The sequence below is a fragment of the Orcinus orca genome, chromosome 11 (assembly GCF_937001465.1).
Source record: "Orcinus orca chromosome 11, mOrcOrc1.1, whole genome shotgun sequence".
Classification (NCBI taxonomy): Eukaryota; Metazoa; Chordata; class Mammalia; order Artiodactyla; family Delphinidae; genus Orcinus; species Orcinus orca.
The window spans coordinates 21883495-21904382 of record NC_064569.1 but is presented as its reverse complement, the minus strand read 5'-3'; the positions used below and the strand labels follow the sequence as shown (position 1 = coordinate 21904382).

General features: G+C 39.2%; 1 protein-coding gene across 3 annotated transcripts in view; it reads left to right on the top strand.

Annotated features, from left to right (window-relative positions):
• Positions 1–20888, top strand: part of ITPR2 (inositol 1,4,5-trisphosphate receptor type 2) — a 523758-nt gene that overhangs the window by 100220 nt on the left and 402650 nt on the right. For all 3 annotated transcript variants that reach the window (XR_004483814.2, XM_033430221.2, XM_004270904.3), the window contains exons 3-9: positions 3553–3668; positions 4454–4540; positions 6176–6334; positions 12258–12356; positions 12625–12708; positions 13004–13150; positions 17338–17433. Coding sequence is in view for 2 of the 3 variants with exons in the window: in XM_033430221.2 (XP_033286112.1) it covers positions 3553–3668; positions 4454–4540; positions 6176–6334; positions 12258–12356; positions 12625–12708; positions 13004–13150; positions 17338–17433 (788 nt within the window). In the remaining variant the exon portion in view is untranslated. The remainder of the gene's footprint in view (positions 1–3552; positions 3669–4453; positions 4541–6175; positions 6335–12257; positions 12357–12624; positions 12709–13003; positions 13151–17337; positions 17434–20888) is intronic.

Sequence of the window (20888 nt, the reverse complement as noted above, 5' to 3'; positions counted from 1 at the left end):
TCCAAGAACTCTACTTATTGAAGCTCTTTGCTGAGAGCTCTGTAAGCGTTTAGTCACCTCTCAGTGAAACTATCGCTGAATGAATGAAGCAATATTGATAATAATACCTTACATTTAACATTTATAATAGGCCTTTCAAGTTCACGGAGTAGTTTCACAGGTTCTCTTTTTTGCGCATCTCAGCAGCCCTATGAATTAGGCGTGGCAGGTATTATTAATGCATTTATTATGTAGTAAGTTTAGAATCAGACAAAATACGCGACTAGTCCAAGACCAGTAGATTTTTAAAAAAGTTTTCCAAAGGAGGCAGAGAGAGAATTACACACACACACACACACACACGCATGCACACACACACACCCGTCACAATCACCACCACCACAAGCATTTTTACAGACATCTGCATGCCCTAGGTTCCCTCCTGTCAACCAAAATACTCCTGTGATATTAGTTGCCACACAGAAACAGATCGGTTATTTACAAAATGAGATGCCTCCTGGGGAGTGTTGCCGAGGAGAGCCATACAGCTGAGGCCCTGAAAATGGAAAGGGCTGTGGAAATCTAAGCCTTAGTGTCTCAGAGGGAGTGGATGGAAGCCTGTTTGGCCATCCTCACTCTCTCTCTCCCTCGCCCTTCCCCACCCCACACTAAGAGATAAGACCAAGCCTGTTGGTTCTGCTGCTTTGTTTTTAAATCTACAGCTACCCTAGAACTCCCATACGCCCAGATTCAGATCCTCCCTGGCTCTCATCACACTGGCAGTTGGCTTTTGTGCTGGGTTTCTTGCCTCGTGTTCACATCATCCTTCACGTGCTGTAAGAGCTGAAAACCCTGTATAAGAGTTCGCATTTTCCCTGGGATGAAGTGCATACTTCTAACCTAGAACATGGCGCTCTGCAGAGGCTGATTTCAGCCAGCCTCACCGATTTCATTTCGCAGCTGGGGCTGTCGTTTTTTGGCACGGTTGGCAGGTCCCTGGGCATTCTCCTTCGCTGCCCTTGTACCGGCCATGGGCTCTGGTTGGGACGCCCCTCCCCTCTGAGCATTTGAACCCTCTTGCGAATGTGCTGAATTAGTATGGGTTCTTTAACACTTGACTTGTGCCTTCTTTTTTGGAAGACTTTTCTGGCCTCCCCTAAAGAATGTGAAAGGTCACATTCATCTCTGAACCACACAGCACCTTCTCCAGAGCCCCATTGAAAAACTTCAGCCTGTTTCACCCGCTAGACTGAGAGCTTCTGAGGACAGGGTCTGAGCCTTACAGCACCCAGAGGCACAACCTAAGCATTAAACCTTAGTTGGCTGGATGCTTAATTTCGCTTCACAATCACTTTAACTATGATGACGAGGATCACGACACCCAGTTTCTTTCCTAGTTACCTAAGGATACCACTAGTTAGGAGTGCTACTGGTTGGTCTAGAATTTAGGACAAATATTTTCTTTGTCAAAAGACCATTTCCTGGGCTTCCCTGGTGGCGCAGTGCTTAAGAATCCGCCTGCCAGTGCAGGGGACACGGATTCCAGCCCTGGTCTGGGAAGATCCCACATGCCGCGGAGCTTCTAAGCCTGTGCGCCACAACTACTGAAGCCCGCGCTCTAGAGCTGGTGAGCCACTACTGAGCCCACGTGCCACAACTACTGAAGCCTGCGTGCCTAGAGCCTGTGCTCTGCCACAAGAGAAGCCACCGCAATGAGAAGCCCACGCACCTCAACAAAGAGTAGCCCCCGCTCGCCACAACTAGAGAAAGCCACGTGTAGCAATGAAGACCCAATGCAGCCAAAAGAAAAAAAAGAAGGAAAAAAAAGGACCATTTCCTAATGAACTTAATTAGGAATTTGAAGTAATGGAGAACACATTTTTTTTTTCTCTTTTCATAGTTAAAGGAAGTCAGAAGTAGAGACTGCAGATTATAGAGTTCAGTTCTACTTGAGTATGGACTTGTGTTTTTGCTGCACTAAACAATGTAGAGTTTGGCCACTTGCCTGATATAGGACAGTCTAAGTAGCCTGCTGTATTAAATTGGGAGTACTCTTTTGGAGCTATCTGTAAACAACGTCTATATGTGTGCTTGAAAAATTGTGTATTCTCTTTGTAGATACTAATATATGGAAATATTTTCTAGGGTTAATTAAATATGTTGTCAAGAAAAACAGTTTTCAGGTCCAGTTATTTGGTTTTCACACCGTTGTTCTAAGTGATGATTCCTGTAACCTACTGTAATTCTAACAGTCTCTCAACCAACTTTCAGCAGTTAGCAGGTGTCTGTTTTCTGTTGGTTATAAAATCTTTACTCATCCACATAAGTAACTTCTAGACCAGAAGTTAATAATGTTTTCTATAGCTTTGTATGTGTAGGTGGGAGGTAATCAATAGAACCTGTGTTTATAATTACAAGCTATAGGAGAAAAGTCATTATTTCTTCTGACTTTGAAAAATTCCTTAAAAAATTTATGGTCATATTTCTTGGTCATGTGTGCCATTAGAACCATAAAAAAGTGAGATATGAAAAGAGGTCGTCTCATTTAATTTTATAATTAATTTTAAAGAGAATAAAAGAATGAGTGCACATATAATATAGTCAAGAATGTGGCTAAAATGTATGTTTGAGCTGACTGAGTTTTATTTTTGTGAAACATGCTTGAAAAATGGGAATGATTGTAAATATTAACACATCGATCAAAACAAGGTAAATTTGTTACATAGAATTCTTACAATTTTTTGTGAGAAAAATGAAAATAATGTTTAGATCTTCTATGTCAATACTCCTTTATTATAGAATATTCGGAATTGACCTTTATTCTAGATTGTGTGTTATCCATTCCACAAATGTACAGAATCATTAGCATATGAAGGCCTTTGTTTAGTCAAACTTTCATTTTCCTCATTAAACAGAAAAAAAATTTGTTTTTTGACTTAGAGATATCACTAACTATATTATTCCACTATGATTTCCTAACTTGATATTTAGTAGTAGAGTTAGGACTATAATCTTGATTTAGTTTTTTTTGTTTTGCTTTGTTTTTCCCTTATAACATACTGCGTCTCAGATGTCTATACCATGTTCACCCCACGTATGTGGAAGCTTGGGGAATAGATGCCTGAAATGCAACTGCTTGATTACTGTGGTTGTTTCTACTTCTTCCATCACTTTGGCTGTCAAAGATACATACCATGAATAAGTAATTAATTGTGCAAGGTCAGATGAGGCAGTGAAAGGCACTAATCTCATTCTATTGACTTTCTAAGTCCAGGCACCTTATTATAATTAAGAAGTGCTTTATAATGATTACATTGGTTTGATTTCTTTATAAATCATGCTAGCTGTGATTTCCTATAAATTAATGAAAAAGAAGGTATTTTAACAGGCTAAATGATTATTTAAAAAGGATGTTATAGGGATAATTTAACAGTTGACTGGAGTATGGGCTAGATGATGTTTAAATGTTATTTATACTCAGGGATTCCGAGATTCCAATGCTAGGCTATAAGGGAAGTCTAAGAAATGCTGGTCTCCTTAGTTACAGTGTTTTTGTTTGTTGGTTTGTCATAGACTGCCTCTTTAAGGTGTGTCCTATGAACCGATATTCTGCTCAGAAACAATATTGGAAAGCCAAGCAAGTTAAACAAGGGAACCACACAGAGGCAGCCTTGCTGAAGAAATTACAGGTAAGGGCCAGCCTTCCATCTGTCTGGTTTAGGCTAGGACAAGTACAGCAATAACAAAAGATCTATTCTGTAGCTTAATGATTTCACTCAGTACACTGAGATTCAGAATAGATGTGGCAACACATTAAAAGCGGAAAGGACTTTTAAGTTACAGGGTGTGGCTACTGATTTCCTGGAATGTAGGTAGTGCATTTCTGCTGTTTATTCAGGTGTGCCACACTAATTCAGATATTCACATCACACTGAAAGCCAGTCCAGAATCTCTGCAGGAATACCAAATCCAGTTGTATTTTACTTGACATAGTACCTAACTTTTTTGAAAGACTATTGGAAAAACATTGAAAGTCTGTTGTTTCTGATCTGGGCTCTGTGGAAATTTAATAGAACTTATTTTGTGTCATTAAAATTCCTGTTACTTTCGAATTGAAACTGAATTTTGAGGCTTTTGAAATTTACCTACTATGTTTGGTTTCTCTAGCAATATTCCTTCTGAAAATAATTTTATAAGACCAAAGTGCCTAGTACTTTTCTGAAATTTCCAACATAAAAGCATCTCAATATATTTTGGGCTACATTTCAGCATTAAAATGAGAGATTTTTATCGCACATTATCATCATGTATTTAATTATTGCCCCTCTTTCTCCCGAAGCACCAAGAGCAAAGCAACCCGCCTATTTTAGTCTTGGTTGTATTCTTTGTTCCTAAAATAAACCTTATTTCTTTGTCAATTATTGTGCTCTGTTTTCTATGCTTCCACACTAAATATTTGATAATCAATTTATAGCATGCTGCAGAACTGGAACAAAAACAAAATGAATCAGAGAATAAGAAGCTGTTGGGAGAAATTGTGAAATATAGTAATGTTATACAAGTAAGTGTCTATTTACTTTTGCTTAAAAGGGGTGAATATTTTATGGTTAATTTGCATTTGGTAAGAATGCCAACCTGCCTTAAAATTGGGGGATACAGTGGTTTGTTCTTTGGTGGGAATTATACAGTGTGATATTTTCTGTTAATATTCAGCACACCGTTCTGTATGAATAAATCTGGTGCATACACATAAAGAAGTGAGCTTCTCCAGATGTATGCACAAGTTATTAAAGCAAAAGGAAGAAAATGGGGAAAGCCTGTAACAAACGAGTCCTTTAGAATTAATGGGACTAACCTGTAACAAATGAAGCTTTATGTTTTCATTTTGTAGGGAGGAAAGTTTTCAAATTGTACTTTTAGATGGGAACTGTCCTTGAGGTATTAGCTCTTCCATTTCAATTAGTATACACACTGATTTCTCTCAGCAGCATTTCTTTCTTGTGCTTCACTTAGATCTTTTAGCTTTTTACTTGGGTAGTTGTGAATGCCCCACCTTGTTCCAAAAAGAATGTAAGGCATTTTCAAAAATACATTCCACATAAGATAAAATATTAATAGAAATAAATAAGGCAACTGGATCAAAGGGAAAATAATGATTGCATGAATAAAATGAAGTCAAGGGTGAGGCATGTTTATAAAATCCATGCTGTAAAGGCTGATAAACTTTGGCTGGAAGCCTTTTTGTTGCTTGAGTAGCTATAAGGGCAGTGTAAAATATTACAGCATTCACATAGAAGGTCCGTACAGAGAGCTAAGTCAGAAGTTTGGAAGCACAAACATTCCCCGGAAGAAGACCAGAGAACTGTTTCTCCAATGAGCTCTCATAAAGAGGGCACTGTTTAATATAGTAAACAATGGCCTTAACAACTTCCTTACTGTAAATACTACAATGAGGTGTTTCACAGAGGTGTTTCAAAAAATAACATCCCCTGATGTTTTGTTACCGGCCAATGGCAAAGTGTCAGAGCACAGGACTGGCAAAGCGGTTCTCTGATGGTACAAGAGGAGAGCCCTGGGTCTGCGGCTCCCTGGACGTATGAGTTAATCTAATGATAGATTGTGTGATACCTGTGGCTGCATGTCCCTTGGGCTTCTGCCCTCATCTGAGAAGGAGTGGGATTGCGTCCTTTTATGGAAGTGGCAGAGTTTATTTAGGATGTGCAGGCTGTCTCCGCACCCAGGGGGTGAGGGCTGTCTGCAGGCAGGGATGGTTAATAATACTAAGCGGGTTGGTGCATTATTACAGGTCCTCGGTTATTCTTTAATATGTTCTGTTTTTGTGGCCAGGCAGGGATTGAGAAAGAATGTAGTTTGGGGGGACCTCCTGGTCTCCTTTGGAAAGCTTGGGTTTATCCTATAATTTATCAGTAGATGAAAATCATTCAGAAGTGTCCCCTGGTTTGTTTTCCTTATGTGCTCACTTCATTATGAAAGAGAATTGGGGATGGAGGTGAGGAGGAACCCAAAGAAAGTCAGCTTAGAAAGATGGTGACTGTGGAGTCTGGAAAGAACTTCTTTGTTTAAACTCTATCCCGAGCCGTGTTATGTGGGCACATGATATAAGTATAAACACATATATGCAATTAGCAGAGGAGATCAAAGAATAAAGGCGGTAATCCATATCTTTCTTCTACAGCTACTGCATATAAAAAGCAACAAGTATCTGACTGTCAACAAGAGATTACCCGCTTTACTGGAGAAGAATGCCATGCGCGTGTCCTTGGATGCTGCAGGAAATGAAGGGTCTTGGTTTTATATTCATCCCTTCTGGAAGCTGAGAAGCGAGGGTGACAATGTAAGATCTTTCTTAATCTTTCTATAAGATTAAGAGAAAAGCAGCACATTCTTAAAGACTGTAGCTCTTAGTAGTAGAGAATCCAGAAAGTGCAAAGAAAACAGATATAGTTTTCAATCTTCAACATATTATTTTTATGTTAATTTCTTTAATAGGTTGAAAGCATTTATTTAGAGTACAAATTGTGCTCAGGAATCATAAAAAGACAAAGATCAGATTAATTTAAAAACATCTTCCAACCAGAATTTGTGTGAAAGAATTTAAGGACGTTAATCTTGGCTGAGACTTTTAAGGGAGAGAGAGGCAGAGTTTGCGTCTCGGCCTGTTCAGGAGGGAGCATGGCTGTAAGGAAAAAGAGCTGTGTTGCAGAAGATGGAGTCTATTCCTTTGAATTAATAGAGCGACACAGCAAATCATGACCATATGTCATTTACTGCCTCTGTAGCCAGTTGTTTGCAGTCTGTACATCTTAATAGATGTGTAATGAATGAGGAGCTATAGATTGGCAGTAGCTCATTGATGACAATACTTAAATACGTTGTGGAATGCGAGCGTGTTGTGGCATGTGAATTTTAGTAGTTGCTAAAATATTTTCCTGCTACTTTATAGAGCAGAGAAAATAAAATTATGTGCAGTGATTCAACAGGATCAATAGTTAGATATTTTTGTGTGTAATAAATGAAGTAGCAGGTGACAGTCCCTGGCACATGGAAGATGCTTAATAAATTCTGGTTGACCCCAAATACAGAATAACTTTCATAAATAGACGACTTTACAGATATTGGGTCAGGTGATCAAGAAAAATAGTTGAGATTAAAAAATTAACATAAAAATTCAAAGCAATATAAAAGTGTAATTATTCTGACAGTTCTCTCAATCAATACTGTGATGACATTTTAAAATGTATTGGGGCTTCCGTGGTGGCGCAGTGGTTGAGAGTCCGCCTGCTGATGCAGGGGACACGGGTTTGTGTCCTGGTCCGGGAGGATCCCACATGCCGCGGAGCTGCTGGGCCCGTGAGCCATGGCCGCTGAGCCTGCGCGTCCGGAGCCTGTACTCCGCAACGGGAGAGGCCACGACAGTGAGAGGCCCGCGTACCAACCGCACCCCCCCCAAAAAAAAATCATTAAAATGTATTGGCTGTTTCTTGTCTTAGAAATGTCTTCTGTTGTAGTGAATCTATTTTTTCCAGTGAATTTTGAAGTCCAAATTCAATTCCACAGGATGCAAGCTTCATGGTTTAATTTGGTTAATAAGTTATCTGATGATATCCTCCTTAGGTAAGGTTTGGGAGAAGCATGGCATGTAGAAATGTAATGCACTTTAAATCTTGTGTTGGATTTCTTAAAAATAAGTTCTCTTTTTTTTTTTTTCTTTTGGCATCAAGTGATGTATGCTGTGAGCATGACATATATTTTAATTTCAGTAGGTAGTTAATTACAAGCAACTCTCAATTATTCAGGGACTGGTTATGCAGTTTATGAACAACCTGTGTGTTTGGATGCCCTGTTTTGTAATGCTCGTTCCCTTCTCCAGCGGGGCCCCCCGCCTCACTCCCACTGAGTACGGTCCCTGTTGGCAGGGGGTCAGTGAATTTCAAAACAAAACGTCAAAACAAATAAAACCTGAACTCAAGCTCTAAAGGAATGTGATGAAATGATTGGATAAATTGGGGCCTGAGACTAGCTGTGGATTTTATTAATTAATTCTGTCTAGTTTTTCATTCTATCTATTCCTTTCCCTGCTCCCAAATGCCTTTACAGGCTCAAAGAGAGTTGAATGTAATGAACTATTTCAAATAATTAGTTGTATTGGGTTGTGGGGTGGGGAACAACCTACCACCCAAACATTCCATCTTGGTTAAAATGGACAATGTAATTGTTAAGTGCGATGTAGAGATCCTCCTTATATAGATGTACTCTATAAAGCATGGCTAAAGCAACCTTATGCACTGCTTTTTGCTGAAATAGCTCACTGTTTTTGCTCGCCACTGTGTAGCTTTTATGTGTGGTTAAAGTTGCTGTGAAAACATAAGCATATCCACAGCCCTATATTTGCCATGTAAATAATTGTATCGTAATGGTCATTTTCTTTGCCAGGAATAGGTAGCATTTTTCTAAAATATAAGCCTACTGTATTTTATTGAAGGCAATTGGAAACACTGTTATTTCATAACAAGGGGTTTAATTACTGTTGATTTTCTTTAAAAACATATTAAACTTAGAGGAGGAAATTGCAAGGTTTAAAGGACTTTAAAATTTCTATTTCACTATTTAGCAATTAGTTAAGTTGCGATTTAGGTTGTAAGTATCCACAAGATGTTCAGTGACCAAATGAAATGTAAGAATGAGGCTGATGATAGTCTGGGGAGAAAAATGCTCGTATCCTCAAGAATCAGTTGTTTCTACCGTTTAAGGACACCTGTGTCATTTATCTTACAGAATTTCGGGGTGGATAGTTTTGGGGGAAAATAGATTCATGGATCCCTCAGCTGTATAGAAGTCCTCACTTGCTGTTGCTCAGTTAGAAAGTCACTGGGGACAGCCTTGAGCAGAGTTCATAAATATTTCATTTTCATTTATCTTCCCATGATTGAGTAGTTAGTTTTTCATTTAAAACTTTGATCTAAGAAGGCCTTAGTTCTTTACATTGGTGGTAGATTTTAAAGGGGAGAAAAGGCCAGATATTCTTTCAATCAAGAAAAAAACCAACCCTTAGGGAAAGAGTCTCCTTAAATAGCAAGTAGAGTTTGCTGTTTTGCAAAACTAGACCCCTTGGAATTCTGGTGAAGGTGGACTCGATCCCTGGTGTTTTGATTTCTATTGCAGTGTTCTTTTCACCACATCAGGTGCCACTTCAAAAGAAGGGTAGCTGCCAGTGGCATTACATTGCTCTTCATTTTCGGTAAAATCCCACCGTGAATCTTACATGGCTGTTAACGTAGAATCAACAGACGTGCTTTTGGAATTGCAGTTTTTTAAAATGTTTGTGCACTAGGGTGAATGTGATATGGCAGAAAATTCAAGTTCTGCTTTAAATATGTGACTTCTCAGAAGGCATCTGACCCTGTCAGTGGATCAGCCTCCATGCCTGTACTCGTCTGAAAATATTACCAAGTTCCATATTTACCAAGTTATCTAAGTAGATGTGAATTCCCTGAAAATAGAGACTATTTATTACACACTTTTGTGTTATTCCTGGCACTTCTTACCGTTCTTTTTATATCTTATGATTAGCATCTTGTCCATTTCATTTGTAAGTTTTATTCAGTGTGGGTAGTCAAACTAACTGTTGTCAAGAACAAGACCTAGGACCTGGAAATTAGTGAATTAATGCTAGATTCTCCTTATGAATACCATTCTTATGAATTCTTGGAGTTGGTGACATTTTGGCTATATGGCTAGTCTCTTAAAATTATATAAGACTTTACAGGTGGTGTTTTGAGGTAAAACTAACTTTGGGATTGGCCCAAAGCATACAGACAGCTATAATAAACAGTAAGACTTAGAGCAGTGAATATAGGTGCAGTCAAAAGTATTCTTTTAATTGGAAAGAAATAGCTAAAATATGTCATTATATTTAGCAACTTACTGGCTAATATTTGTATGGTACAGATAAGAATGACGGTGAACCAAATCGAATTGTTCTTTAAGAAATTGGAAGACCAGATATAGCCCTGGCAGAATGTGGTATCAAGTCCCAGTGTTTATGGTATGGAAGACTACTCAGGCTTCTACATGATTCTGAGACTTGCCTTGGTGTCATGTGCAATAACACATGTTTTTGTTTTTCGAGGGGATGTTGAAAATATGTCTATGTCATGTTGACTTTTATTTTTTGTTTATAATTTAATTGTTTAAAACAGGCACCAATTCATGGTTCAAAGATAGAAAACAATATAAAGATATATCGGGAAAAGTCTCTCTCTTATCTTTTTTTTCATGTCCTCAATTCCCAGTTCTCTCTTTTACAGTTAACCACTGGGAGAATTTCTTATGCGTACACTCCTACTCTCTTTCCCTTTTTTATACAAATATAGGCCAGTTCTGCCCCCTCATCCTCTCACTCAACACAGTTTCTTTATGATTTTTCCTTATCTGGACATATAAAGAGTTTCTGTGATGGATATTTTGAGTCACAGCATCTGCCTGATTATGGACTTGAAAGGCAGGATGGTGAATAGAGACCAGTCCTGTAAATAACAGAAGCTATTCCTGCAAACTAAAGGATAACCTTCTGTTGCTCCATTAATGAGCTTGAGGCTTCTCTATCACATTTGAATCTTCAGATATAGTTTGTGCCAACAGTACTATAGGTGAATGTAGACTCCTGTGTATAATTTATTAAAGGTTAATTTATATTAAAAGTGTGAAATTGTGTTCCTTAAAATCTTGGTCTAGGTTCAGATCCAGGGAGAAGAAGTCCTGTCTGTTTTTACTGTCTGAGTCCTAATTTGTTTTTCAGTTGTCTACTAATCTATTCTAATATTCAGTTGATATGAAATATGCAGAGGGAAGGTGTTGGTTTTCATTTCTGAGATGGTGGTGAGCAATTCTCTGAAGGAGAGTGTAGGTAACTACAGTAATAAGTCTTCTAGCAGAACCTAACAACAAAAGTAACTTGAATAACTATAAAATAACTGTTCGTTATTATCATTAAGAAAGCACAACTTCATTTCCCCACAATTTGAGATATGAATAAAAATACTTGAAGATTAAGCAGACATTGTTAATGATAGCATAAATAAAAAATCAACTTAGACTTACTTCTTTAGAGCACTTTTCCCATAACTGATTTTAGTTTTTATCTAAAAATGAGCACGAACCTATTTGCAGGGCAGGAATAAAGATGCAGATGTAAAGAATGGACATGTACACACAGTGGGGGGAAGGGGAGGGTGGGGTGAATTGTGAGATTAGGTTTGACACAAACACACTACCATGTGTAAAATAGATAGCTAGTGGGAACCTGCTATATAGCACAGGGAGCTCAGCTCGGTGCTCTGTGATGACCTAGATGGATGAGATGGGGGGTGGAGGGAGGGAGGTGCAAGAAGGAGGGGATATATGTATACATATAGCTGATGCACTTCATTATACAGCAGTAACTAACACAACATTGTAAAGCACCTGTACTCCAATAAAAAAAGTGAGATAAAAAAATGAGCACCAGGTTTAAGGAGCAATATTAGTGTTGGATGTTTAAGACAAAAGTGAACCATTTGCCCAAGGCCCAAACTGTAAATGTATTCCTACAAGGTCATACTGGATTCTGCATTCTCTGAATCCAGATGACATTAGAATGTTTAATAAACTTCTGAGACTATAGGGAAGATCAAATATAATAGATTTGTTTTTAATTCTGGAGATAATACAAATGTATAAGATTTCCTACTTGCACTTGAAGTGATTCTAATATTTAGGCAGATTGGTTTATTTGTGGTGGGTGCATTCACTCTTTGTATCTCCTGTATACATGGCATCAGACCTGCTGTGGAGGGATGCTGACCTATTTATTGACATTAAGAAAGCTCTAACTGAAATAGGAGACCAATAAGAAAAGGATCTAGGGACTTCCCTGGCAGTCCAGTGGTTAAGACTCCACGCTTCCACTGCAAGGGTTGTGGATTCGATCCCTGGTCGGGGAACTAAGATCCTGCATGCTGTGCGATGTGGCCAAAAAAAAAAAAGTATCTATACCAGCTTTATGAATCCAGACTGATAGGCAGTGTGGGACATGATTATATAATCCTTTATCAGAAGATATTTTACCTCGAAGAGAAAAAGAATTAAAATTTATATGAAGGATAAATGGGTCAAATGTTAGGTCAATGACGAGGACTTCTGTGCAGTTATTTTTAGCTTCAGGTATAGCACCACAGACCCATGCACTGTCTCAATTGCAACTTATTTCTGATTCCCAGATTGTTGTTGGAGATAAAGTTGTTTTGATGCCCGTGAATGCAGGACAGCCGCTACATGCCAGCAACATAGAGCTTCTCGATAATCCAGGGTGTAAAGAGGTAAGTTCAGGAGGAAAGGAAATGAATTTGTTGATTTTCTCATGAGAGGGAAAAAAAAGTCCCATAGTTTCATTGTTTTCATAAGCATAAGCCCAGTTATGCTAGTTACTATTCCTGAGGTACACGTAGATTTCAGATGGTCCTTTGAAGATATTTTTTGACATACATACCAAAGTTGTTCTTTCTGCTCCTCCTACTAGTTGAAGTAATAATTTCTGGTATAAAGTTGAACCTGCAGTCTTATAACTTAATATTTCTTCATTAATAGGTGAATGCTGTTAATTGCAACACTAGCTGGAAAATCACTCTATTCATGAAATATAGTTCCTATCGAGAGGATGTACTAAAAGGGGTAAGTATGCGCTACCTAGACATTTACTGGAAGAATTGAAGGTAGTCTTACTGAGCTTCTAGAGGCAAAACCTGTGTATTCACTGAGGTTTGAAGTTTAGAATGTGATTATAAACCTTAAAACTCACATTGGGTTTTCCCTCCTGTATTTGGAAACGTATATTTATGCATACTCATTAAAAACCAAGTGTTAGCAGAAGTCCCAGAGCATCAAAACTATAGAGAGACACCCACTTCTCATGTCTATTTGTTCAAACTTTTGTTGGAAATATAGTTTTCTTGACCTGTTTTTCTAGGGTGATGTTGTTCGATTGTTTCATGCGGAACAAGAGAAGTTTCTGACTTGTGATGAATATGAGAAAAAACAGCACATTTTCCTTCGTACAACTTTGCGTCAATCAGCCACTTCTGCTACCAGTTCGAAAGCACTCTGGGAAATAGAGGTATGTAAATATTTTCTGGCTTTTAATAAATACTTATATCAATAAGACAAGGTCACTAGGCTGGCTGGTTTATTGTTATAAGCGTCATTTGTGATAGACCCATAAAATGGTAATTTTGGTGAAGCCACTTGTACCTCTTTACTGCTGTGACCAGTTTGAAATGTTGCTATACTTCCTTTATCTTCTCAGGGGCATCTCTCTCTCTCTGTCATTTAATAAGGGCATATATATGATTTAGCTTTTTAAAATTCCATCGTGAAGTGTTGTTAAGACCGGTCAGACTGTAGGCCTTGTGCCTCGAATGGTACTGGGGTTGAAATGGAGTGAGGAGGACTCACTGTAAGTGAGGCTCTGAAGGGCACAGTCACTGAAAAGAACCTCTGTGTCTTCTGGGGATGCCGTTTCTATTGGAGCGAGGAGACCCATAGTTAAGAATTCATCGTCCTTTAAGAGGTATTTGCTTAAGTGTGCCAATATGATAGAGTAATTAAGAAAATGTAAGATGGATTTTTCTTTAAAAGACCTTTCTGTACCATGGAATAGATAAGATATACGTAGTTAACTGCAAACAACCTGATAAGTTCCATCTTGATTTTTTTGTTTGTTTGTTTTGCGGTACGTGGGCCTCTCACTGCTGTGGCCTCTCCCGTTGAGGAGCACAGGCTCCGGACGCGCAGGCTCAGCGGCCATGGCTCACGGGCCCAGCCGCTCTGTGGCATGTGGGATCCTCCCGGACCGCGGCACGAACCCGCGTCCCCTGCATCGGCAGGCGTCCTCCCAACCACTGCGCCACCAGGGAAGCCCCGATAAGTTCCATCTTGATTTAATGGAAATCCAGACCCTACAGCAGTGGTTCTCAACCATTTCAAATTCATCACACCTCTTTTACAGCATATATTTTGTTATCCTTCCTTTATGTATGAAAATGAAAGTCATATTTAATATTATTTTATAGTCTCATGATTAAAAGTTAATAAAATGCCCAAATTCTAATATAAAGGAGAAACAAAAGAAAAATAATTTATATAAAACAATATGTATTTCAACATGTAAGTACCTACTTTAGAAGACAAAATATTTATATCTATCTTTGATGGATACATTTGGATTTGAGAGAAGTAGAAGAAGAGGATCAGAAGACATTCTGTACAAGTACAGGAAAATGAAAGAGCAGAGGTAGATGTGTGCCATCGCATAATATCTAGTATTAGGTGAGGTAATAACAGAATAGACTTATTTGTATGTGATTTAAAAAAAAATCGCTATAATTGAAACAGGGATAATGAGGCAAATTCCAAACTATTGAAACAGAGAAAGTGAGGAAGTATCATGTTTATGCAAATGAGCTGAGCCTTAATTATAAATGAAGCGTCAAAATAATTCTCTAAGTTATGACATGGTTTAGAATAGAGATGAAATAGCACGAAAGCATAGCTTTTATCTTGAAACCCCACTCATGTTGAGGCATACTTTCAGTCTCTAGCATTCAGAAGAGACCATATCCTTCAGTAGATTTGGAGACCATATCCTTCAATAAGTGAAGGGAATTGAGAAGGTCTGGGGAAAACAGCCACCACCCAAACTACATGATATTCTTCCCAGAAGCCTACCCCACAACTTCTCTTATCAGGGTAAGAGAAAGATAACAGGCAACTAGAAGATAAATACATAATTAAAATACACATTTCCTTATCACTGTGCTTCCAAAATTTTCAAAATATAGGGATAGCAATAATGTGAAAGATTATTTTAAAACTTTATTAGCAAAATACAGTGATGAAAAAGTCAGATAGCAACTTCCCTACACAGTGAGTTCCCTGCATTTCACGTGTCTCTGTCTATTTAATGTTTGGTTCTAAGTCTGTTAAAAGGAGTTTTGAATCTCTCCTCTTATATATTTACCATTAGTTTCATAGCTTTTGCTGTAATTGCACCTCTGCACTGAAATCCTTTCCAACAAAATGTGTGGTTGGAAATGCTGCGTCCCATTGAGCAGTCCGAATGGAGAGAGTGAATAGATTATTCAGTAATTCTGAGACAATGTCTTGGATTCATGTAAGCTTCCTTCTCCATAGCGGATTTCTCTAAAATTATTCGCCTTTTCATGTAACTTGATGTAAAAGCTTTCTAGTATGATTTCACGTTAAAGCATTACCAGTTTATATTTGTGGTAGGTTTATTTCTGCAATACTATGGGACGTTTCTGTATTGTGTGCTGCATCAGCCAGGCTTCAGTCAGGAAGCCTGAGCATCAGGTGTTTCAAGCAGAGAGGTATTTAATACAGGAAATGAGGTTTCAACGTTGTTGGAAGGACTGGGTGGGAGAAAGTGGGGCGGGGAATGTGGTCTTATCTGAAGATCTGGCAGTGCCAGAAGCCACTCCTCCCTGTGGGAGCCTGCACAAGACAGCTGCCACCACCTTTACTGGAGCCCTAAGAGGATCCTCTCTTTCACTTTCCTCTGCTTCCCACCCCTGTGCTACAGGGGAGCACTTTGAAGGGCAGGGGTGCTCCTGAGTGTCATACACAATATCTAGCCTATGCTGAACTGTCCTGTGAATTGCAGAATATTTAATGTCTTGGCTACTGCCCATTCGTGCCACTAGCATCCCTCCAAAATCATTGTGATAAATGAAAACACCCTCCCTTCCCTATCTGCAAATTGTCCATAAATGAAAACACCCTCCCTTCCCTATCTGCAGATTGTCCCCTAGGGAGCTGTACTACTGTTGCTAGACCCGCTAGTGGATAGGACAGGAGTTCTTAGTCTGTGATTCACGGTGAGCTTCAAGTTACTTGTTAACCTCTAGCAGTGGTATACAAAAGGTGTGTGCGCGTATGTATGTATGTGAGACAACCACTAGATATGATCAGATTTTTAAAGATATCTATGCCTCTCGCAAAGGAGTAAGAGTTCAAACGTTGACAAGGTCACAGTAGCTGGTGGGATTAGCAAAGGATTGGTGGTAGAAGGTCGATGTGAGAACTGAGCTTTGGAGGATGGGCAGGTGTTTGGCTACAGGGGGAGCATTTTTGTAAGACTTTTGTAAGGTAATGATGAAGTATTTTCATCATTACCTCATTAAGCTTTTGGAGTAGCAGAAGACATAGGAGCTGGAGTCTAGCAAAAGGCATTAGAAAGTCCTGTACGTTAGCACCCAGAATTTGATGCTGGGGTTGGAGGCAAACAGTATGAACGAGAAGGAGGCAAAGAGTATTAATCTGTTGGAGAATAGTGGGAACTTATCTGAGCACTCTAATATGTGTTACGATATTTAATCTTCACAACAATCCTATGAATTAAACCCACTTGGTACATGAAGAAGCAGGCTTGAAGATGTTACTTGCTGTGATCATACCGTAGTAACTGGTGGAGCTGGGACTCATAAACAGTCGTCTTTGGACTGGAAAACCTGAGCTTTGCTACAACACTGAGCCACCTGTCGTAAGTGACTGTTGCAGACCCACTTTCATTCTCAGTGAGCCTAGTGGCTTAGCATCTGGGGCAAGACAGGTTTCTAGGACAGGTATCAAAGGACATGGTGTTAGTAAACAGGCACCACATGGAAAGGGCCAGGAAGTAAGTTAATCCAGACCTCCAGGCCTTGGCGTTTATGATTCTCTCTGCCTGGAATGATCTCTTCCAATCTCTCTGCATGACTGTCTCATTCTTATCCACCAGAGTGCCCATGCTGATTGCAGTATCGATAGAAAGTAGCCTACTCTAGGTACCCAATCATGCGCTCTATTTAGTTCCTCCTGGCACTTGCCAAATCTTATTCATTGAAAGCTCTGGTCTTATTCATTACTGCGGTCCCTACTGCCTAGAAGAGTACCTGACACATGGTAGGCAACAGATTCATTCATAATCTGTTGAATGAATGAATAACAAATGTGGGGAAACCCCACAGTATTTACAGTTTTGGCCCGGGAAACATGTCTTTTGAAGTAAGGCATCTGTATTTGCAGCTGTGAGGTGTGAGAATCATGCAAGCCCAGTGAGTTAACTGTGTAATTACGCATTTATGGGGAATTTTGTTTTTCTGCCACATTGTCCTCCTGAAACGTATATTAGATCTGACAAGTTTAGCATGAACATGTGGGCACCCCATGTAAACTGTTGGCATTTGCTGGCCAGGAACATGCATGTCTTTTAGCCATTATTTTTGTTTCTCTTTTTGTCTGTAGGTAGTTCATCATGACCCATGCCGTGGAGGTGCAGGACAATGGAATAGCTTGTTCAGGTTTAAACATCTTGCAACCGGGAACTATTTAGCTGCAGAGGTAAGATTAATGGATATAGTACTGTTAAATCTCTGATTCTCAAATAGTGGAACAGGCAATACAGAAGATGTTGTATTTGAAGAAACAGTTATTATGCACATTTCATTACTGCCTGTCGTGTTCTGGATTGGCATGTCAGTTGTTCTCAAAATGTAAATATTAGTTAACACCTTAAAATAATCTTTGTCTCGAAAATGAAAACAGCAGCAGCCACCACAACAGAACTGTGTGGTTAGTTTGCTCTAAGGGCATCTAAGGGGGTATCTGATTTGCATCTGTGTGGGATGCGTCCTGTGATTTGCTGTTTAGCTTCACTCTTTCAGAACGTCTGCGTTGGAGCCGTGATCAGCGCATAGTCGATGTGGTGTAGTCTAGATCGTTTCTGGTTGACCTTCTGTGGCTGTTCTTTTACTGGTGGGTGGCTTTCATTGTTCAAACCATTGGAGAGGAAAGGGTTTTTTCCTTGAGATACTGCACTGTCCTAAAACTGTCAATAAAAATGGTAAAAACTTAGAAGGGTCTTTTCTTTCTCCACTGAATGCATGTTGACAGTCAGAATGAAGGGTAGGTAGATACAGTAGTACAGATGTTTTAGCGATGATTTAATTAAAGTTTGGTTATCTGGTTTAAAACTAATTTTGAAAATATTTGATTAGTTTTTAAATTTTTTTTTTTTTTTTTGCGGTACGCGGGCCTCTTACTGTTGTGGCCTCTCCCATTGCGGAGCACAGGCTCTGGACGCGCAGGCTCAGCGGCCATGGCTCACGGGCCCAGCCGCTCTGCGACATGTGGGATCCTCCCGGACCGGGGCACGAACCCGTGTCCCCTGCATCAGCAGGCGGACTCTCAACCACTGCGCCACCAGGGAAGCCCTGATTAATTTTTTTAATTTAGTTTTTCTTAAATCTTTTTTGTAACTGAAGTATAGTTGATTTACAATATTGTGTTAGTATCACGTGTACAGCAAAATGATTCAGTTATACATACATATATATATATGTATCTACTTATATTCTTTTTTCAATTCTTTTCCATTATAGATTATTATAAGATATTGAATATAGTTCCCTGTGCTATACAGTAAATCCTGTTGTTTATCTATTTTATATATGGTAGTGTATAGAAAATATGTTTTCAGATGTATGAAAATGTCCCATTCATTCTACTCTCCTCAACTCTGTTTTTCAATTTAGGGTTTCTTCTGGGATTCTAAACCAGAATTTGGTGTTGGAATTTGTAGTATTACTAAAAATTTGTATAAACATGCTGACCCCAGTCTAAGCTGGAACCCAACCCTATTACTATCTCCATCATGTTAATCTGTGATGATTTTCTTTATAGTACTTCCCACGATCTCACTTATCGTAAATTTTATTTTTTTTGGTAACATCACCACTGTGTTTCCAGCACCTATGACAGTGCCTGGTGCTTCGAAAGCATTTGGTAAATAATTTTTGAATGAATGAATATGAACAAGCTATTCAGGCTTCTCTAAGCTTAGAGAATGGGAAGAAGAAGGAGCCATATTTGGGCAAATGAATCTCTCTAAACTCCCATTTCCTCCTCTGGAAAATGGGGATAATTGCAATATTTGTATAATGAGACTATTAAGAGAATGAAACGAGGTGAAGTGCTTGGCATCACGTGTGACCATAGTAAGCATCCAAGAAGGGACGCCAGCATGATTGATTTTATAATATGATAAGTAGAGATTGTTCTTACTTTTATAAATATCTGACTCAATTTTAATGAGTCTGCTTGACTAGATGAAATAGAGCTTTGCAATTTGTGGGCTGTTTGTACCATAAATGTTTTGAAGTAACTGTTTTGGAAAAGTAACCCTTTGAAAAATGAAGCAGTAAGGTGAGAGAATCTTGTCTAAAATAAGAATTAGAAAAGTCTACTAGATGTCCTATAAAAGAAGAGAAATTAGGATTAAAATTCTTTTGGTGATAGGGAGGCACTCAAGAGCAACACACCTTTGGTAGAGGGGGCCAGGGAGGTACAAGGAAGGGCAGCTGCTTGGTGGACGAGTAAGGCAGTTGGGGAAGAGTGGGAAGCGTGTTCAGGCAATGAGGAAGAGGAGGTATGTGGCATCTTACATTTCCTAGGGATAATTCATGTATCACACGTAAGATGTGTGTGAGGTTAGAAGTGGTGCTAGAAGGTGGGAAGGGAGTGCTGGGGCCAGAAATGTAGGGCAGCTGTTTTTTTTCTGGCCATGGATATTAAGCCAAGGAGAATAGATTTTTTTGTGTGTGTGTGGTACGCGGGCCTCTCACTGTTGTGGCCTCTCCCGTTGCGGAGCACAGGCTCCGGACGTGCAGGCCCAGCGGCCATGGCTCACGGGCCCAGCCGCTCCACGGCACATGGGATCTTCCCGGACCGGGGCACGAACCGGCGTCCCCTGCATCGGCAGGCGTACTCTCAACCACTGCGCCACCAGGGAAGCCCCAAGGAGAATGGATTTTATGTGTAACTTAAAGAGCAGTGTTCTAAATAATTTGTGTTCAAAGCAGACCACTCCAGAGTGGCACTGTCCAATGTGGTAGTCACCAGCCACACATTGCTTATTTAAATTAAACTTAATATTCTTAAAATTAAGTAAAGTTAGAAAGACTGGCAGCCTGAGAAGTCATATAAGCAACTGGAAAATCAAATGGGCTGAGTCACAGGTGCCAGGCAAGGGAAGATAAGTGTTTCATCGAGGGGGGATGCTACCTAAAAGGTCAGGAACAAAATGTCTTTACAATATTTGGCAAGAATGGCGTCATCTGTGACTTCACTGAGAGCATTTTTAATGGAAACCAGAATGCAGGGGGTGGGGAAAGGGATGAGGAAGTCAGGAAGCAGAAAGAAGTGCCGACTGAGTTTTCGTATAATGACTGCGAAGGGGGAGAAATATTAATAAAAGGAGAGTAAGAGTCCAATTAGACAGACTTTTATGAAGTAGTTTTAGAAAAAGTAAGGTGGATGAGTTGTTTTTATATTAAAGGGAAGGACCTATCACAGGGCAGGATTTGGTGGTGTCTTTTCCACTCTCAGCACACCGATTTATAATTTAAAATATTAATTTAATGTGCTTGAGGCACCCCTGGTAAATTGGATGATGTAATTCTTGAATTGCCTTTGAGTTTATGGTGTTTATATTGGCCAGTGTGGCAAAGAGGGCCTAGAGTAGTGGGAAGAAAAGTCCCAGGTAGACCGCTCACAATCTCTCTGCCTTTAAGCAAATAGTTAACCTCTCTGAATTTCAGTTCCCTTGTGTGTAAAAAAGGTGATAATATATATTACATGGGATTTTTTTGGAATTAAAGAATATCTTGTGAATTTTCAGCACCTTGTACGTAAAAGGTATTCAGTAAGTCCCTTCACTTCCACTGGGAGGAAGGAGACAGAAATTATGTAGTAGTGTTTATTATTATAAAATTTATTTTTATTATTTTTATTTTCCA